Source organism: Miscanthus floridulus, chromosome 18 (genome assembly GCF_019320115.1).
Source record: "Miscanthus floridulus cultivar M001 chromosome 18, ASM1932011v1, whole genome shotgun sequence".
Classification (NCBI taxonomy): Eukaryota; Viridiplantae; Streptophyta; class Magnoliopsida; order Poales; family Poaceae; genus Miscanthus; species Miscanthus floridulus.
In genome coordinates, this window is record NC_089597.1 from 79,830,425 (window position 1) to 79,835,371 (window position 4,947).

The window sequence follows — 4,947 nt, forward strand, 5'->3', positions numbered from 1 at the left end:
TTAGAATCCCTGTTGCTGTACTGTAAATGCAGTCAAAATATTAGATCATTCGTGATAGGAAAATCTTTATGATTTTGACAAGGCTCCTGATAAACTTTTAAACATTTGTCGACTGTTTATAGCTTTTTATAATATTATTTAAAAAAACAAATATAGATTTGTCTAAATTTTTTTTCAAGAATCTTACACACAGTAGTGTAAATATGGTTTTCTTGCTTTTTTGCACCAAGGTAAAACTATTTTATACTAATATAAATTCGACTAACAATTAATACATTTGACATGTGAAGATTTTTTTTTTTTACTTTTTGCATTTGATATCTTTACCCTGCAGTGCAGTAACAGCATGATTCTCCACAAAAAAACAACAATTTTTTTTTGAAACAAAACCGGTAGGAGAGCTGTCTGTTATATTAAAAAGAAGAAGTAAGAAAGCATGATGTAACTATGCATACACAGAGAAAAACAGTCTGTAGCTAAGTGCATCTCATTGAACATATAGATATGTATTTATATGTGGTCTGGTCTGGTCTGGTCTGGAAGCATGCATGGTTAACTTAAACTAACAGTCTTATTACTTAATCTCATGGTGCAGTGTGCAAGTTTTGGAAGGCCTTGGGACAAGTACTTGAAAGATCTCACTCCAATGCCTTGATCGATCGACATGGTCAGATCCAAAGTACTCACCCCCAGAACGGCCGTGAAACATCTCCTCACTCCAATGCCTTGATCGACATGGTCAGATCCAAAGTACTCCGTCCCAGAGCGGCCTTGTTGCCGCTGTTACCTGTCGCTGCCTCTAATCTCCTGGCATCATCGCCGCCGCTCCACTCGCCACCACGGAGTGACAGCGACAGCGAGAGAGGCAGCGTCGTCTTACCACTGTCGTCCACCTCCTGTTCACTTAATCCGATGCCTAGGAACTTCCTCTCGGCATCTCCTCCCATGTCGTCGTTGGGGCTCAAGCTTAGCTGCAAGTCCGGCGTGCCACCATTCCCCTCCATTGGCATCTTCATCCTCTTCGTCGTTCTGGTCCCAGCGCACATCTCGCCGATTACTTTGCTGGGCTCTAGGAGCGTCTGTAGTTCCATGACAGCAAAAAGCCAAACATTGTCATGACTCATGACTCATGACTCATGACTAAGAACAATGGAGGCGCGTCGACAATGTCATAGAGAAGGAATTTGAACGGTATACCTGGAGCCGGGAGCCTAGGGCTTCACTTGTCACCACGGGATCTGACGATGATGTCACGTTAGAGGAGCCTCTTCCCCTAGACAGGAGATGGTGACTACCCAACGGAACACCCGTGGAGGCAGCTGCCGACATTGTCCTAGCAGACAGGGGCCGAGATGAGCTGTTGCCGTTCCAATCCGTGCTTCTGACGACCCTTGCGCCGTGGCTGGCAGCACCCGCGGCGTCCGACGACGTCCGGTTGGAAGCGATGGCATCCCGCACGTCGAACAAATAGGACGTCGACCTGCCGTTCTTTCTCAAGATCATATCGTGGATGAGCCCTTTCGTTGGGCCGTGGTCATTGACAGCCCCAGCACTCGCCGTCGCTGCATGCTGGTTGAAACTCCACTCCTGATCCCTATACGCATAGGTAAGAAAGACTAGTTAGGGTTTTGCACGATCACAGGACGATCCAAGTTGAGTGCGCATGGTGTTCTTCATTTCGATCTGGTGGTTGCTTAAGTACCTGAGGCTACTACTGTAGTTCTTGAAGTCGAACGTTTGCATGGAAGGCTGCTGCCGGCGTTGGAGGAGCGCGTGGAGCCTGCTGGCGGCCTCCGGCGAGACAGCGTTTCGTGACCCGAAGAACTCCCCGTTGTGGAGCAGCCGGCCGGAGGAGATCACCGAGCCGGGAGCTCGATGGAGGAACATGTCATGGAAGCGATGGTCCCCTCTCCTCATCATGTGGAAGTCCATGGGCGAGAAAACTGCCAAAATTGTGCAGCGAAGGTTAAGGAAATGCATGATCCAGTCCATGGCGTTTTCTGTATGTGTGCAGTATGCTTCTGTGGAGGAGATTAAATTAAAATTGGGAGAGAGAGAGAGAGAGAGAGAGAGAGAGAGAGAGAGAGAGAGAGAGAGAGAGTTGAGATGAGAACCGGAGGAGATGGCTGCTCTCTCGTGTCCAACAGACTCGTGGTCCAGCTTCTTGCTTCTGTACATCTGAAAAGACAAAGGCCCCAACGCTTGTTATGTGAAGAAACCAACAAGCACGCAGTTAGCACAGCAACTAAGTAGTCATGAGATGCAGGCCGGTTTCTAATTTGCTTTACCTGCAAGTGACTTTTGACATGAGAAATGCTGAGCCCCCTCACGTTCATCATCTGAAGCACCAGCTTTGGCGTTGCTCCTATCCATCAGTTGAAACAAAAATTTTACAACATCTATTGATTAATTAATTAATTTGCAGGAAAAATTGAGAAGGAAAGAACAACACAATTCTTGAGAGATTACTTACTCTCTTGCCCGCCCAGCCTCTCCACGGCGTGGACAAATGCCATATGCAGGTCTGGAGTCCACCGGAGCCGGGGAAGCTTGGATCTGTTGTACTGCCTCACGGTCAGCGCCCTCTGTCCGCTGCCCTCACCCTTACTGCTGCGATCCATGTCACAATCCTTGTTGCTCATGGAAGTGTGGTTGGTGCTGCTGTTGTTGCTTGATGAATTCCTGCCTCCTTCAACTTCACTTGTGCTACCGCCGTCGTCACCATCCTCCTGGTTGCCGTCATCATCGTCGCCGGCTTCCCCTTCATCGCTCCCCTCACCGAAACCCTCGTTGAGGTCCAGAATCACAGGTGGTGCCGAGTTCTCCGAAGATCTTTTCTCATCATCTTCTTCAAGGATATCCTCCGTTGCCACCTTCTGTTTCACCTCTCCCATGGCTTCTACCTATCAGATCAGGTCCTTCTCCTTCTCTAGCTCCCTCCTCTATATGTCTATCTCTATACCACCATGGTAGGATTGGAATGAGGTGTGTGGGGGGAGTAGGAACCAGGAAGGAAGAAGAGAAGAACGTGATGAGAATAATACTAGGGTGGGGAAGAAGCATAAGCAAGCTTGATGTGGGAATAAAATATAAGGACAGGGAAATGGACAAGCATTCCACTACATTGACTAGTTTTCAACAGTGATATTCCATTTCATACATTTTTCTATAGGGTGAGGGAATTGGGGAGTAGAGAGTTGTGGCTCCACTAGGGTGTTTATAATTTGGATGTGGGGAAGGGGGCTGCTTATAAATTGCCAACTGGGTGTGTGATGTGAAAGCATGCAGAAGAGTTGACACCTGCTTCATTATGAAAAACCATGGTGGTCTCCAGGTTTTATCATACAAACTGAATGCCCAATTCATGCAGGCCATACGAATTGATAAATGTTATGTCTTCTCACTGTTAGTTATTTTTGCATGTAAAAGGATAATTAAAATATCAGAATTGAACGAAATTAAAGTTGATAGAAATAAACTATTTTATTAATAAAAAAATCATCGGTAACATGCAATAAGAATGACTGCATAATCTCACTTCATAATTTTTATGTGGAAAATAAATAGACTGTCAATGTATAGTGAATTGTAATGTTAAATCCTTTTAATGTGAAAAATAATATGCATCATTTCGGATTAGACTACACTGTAAGAGTTTTTTATTGCACCTAACCATTTATGGTTATGGAAAGGAAGAAATACAATATTAAATGTTTTTAGAAATTATAGTATTGGCTATATTAAGTAGTACTAAGAAATTGAAATTAAAAGCTGCAATTAATAGCTCAAAATTCAACTGCAAGAAGAGAATATGTTGTACTCTTATCTCATGTGTTGTAGCAAGAAATAGCCTGCTACAAAGCTATTACTCACGAGTTCAATTTCAACGTTACTATACCTAATTAACTGCATTTTTTTTTTCAAATCTTTATCGGAACCCTTGCATAGTGAATTACCTAGTTTTGATGCGTCATCATACACGTTATATAAGAGTAGCCCATTTACATATGTTTGTACTGTTCTAAAATATGACCGTCTACTAGCCCACTAGGGCCTTTAGTGACTAGCGATCGAGGGCCACCCAACTATAAGTCACTGCTAACATCAAGAAAACTTTTAACTTTGAGTATATATCAATATAATACCCAAAATTTCATTAGTGCGAGAGGAAACAGGTTTTTTATGGATCTATAAGACCGTCACTTCTTTTGCATTACAACTTAAAAATAAAAAAAGGAAATAGTTTAAACATGTAGCCATGTAGGCACGCAAAAATAATTTTACCACAGGCTACGGACCATTTGCTTTCAAATAATGTAGAAGTAATTTTGCCTGACGTCGTCATCACAGGCATTCGCAAGCCAACGTCCACCTTGACAAGCATTTACATGAAGAATAGTTTAACTACGACCAATTCAGAAAAAATAATCTGGATATATCGAGTGGAATGCTGAAACGGCAGTTGACTCAGGTCTGCAGATACTAAATGGTCAGAGAGGCAGGCAGCTGATACATACAAATATAATTATTTGATGTTGAGCTGATGGATCAGTCTGCAGGTTGATGTTGAAAGTCGCAAATTTTCTGCGCGCACTTTCTCTCGATCATTTAATTTGTGGGACACGCCCCAGACATGACCATGGATGATCGGCGTTTGCTGACGCGCGCTTCTGATTCCATGGGTTATTTTTTTCAAATATAAAACGGCAACTCGTCAATGCGCTTTCACAAGCTACATATACCTCCTCTGATTTTGGACAGTGACACGGAGTCAGTTTGACATTTTCCCTGTGATTTTATTAAAATATACCATTTTAAATATACGTACGTATGTATATATGACAGACAAATAATCAAAACGCATATAATGCTATATACATTTGGCATCGGAGGAAATGGCTAATATATAATACTTCCTCCACTTCAAATTGTAAATCGTCCTGACTT

General features: G+C 43.2%; 1 protein-coding gene across 1 annotated transcript; it reads right to left on the bottom strand.

Annotated features, from left to right (window-relative positions):
• Window positions 1-359: 359 nt before the first annotated feature.
• Window positions 360-3,161, bottom strand: LOC136522049 (uncharacterized). Its single transcript, XM_066515838.1, has 6 exons — window positions 2,474-3,161; window positions 2,289-2,365; window positions 2,115-2,178; window positions 1,703-1,943; window positions 1,198-1,594; window positions 360-1,079 (listed from the first exon to the last, which is right to left on the bottom strand). Exons 1-6 carry the CDS (start codon window positions 2,892-2,894, stop codon window positions 714-716), a joined length of 1,566 nt encoding a protein of 521 aa, XP_066371935.1. The 5' UTR covers window positions 2,895-3,161; the 3' UTR covers window positions 360-713.
• Between the last annotated feature and the right edge of the window lie 1,786 nt (window positions 3,162-4,947).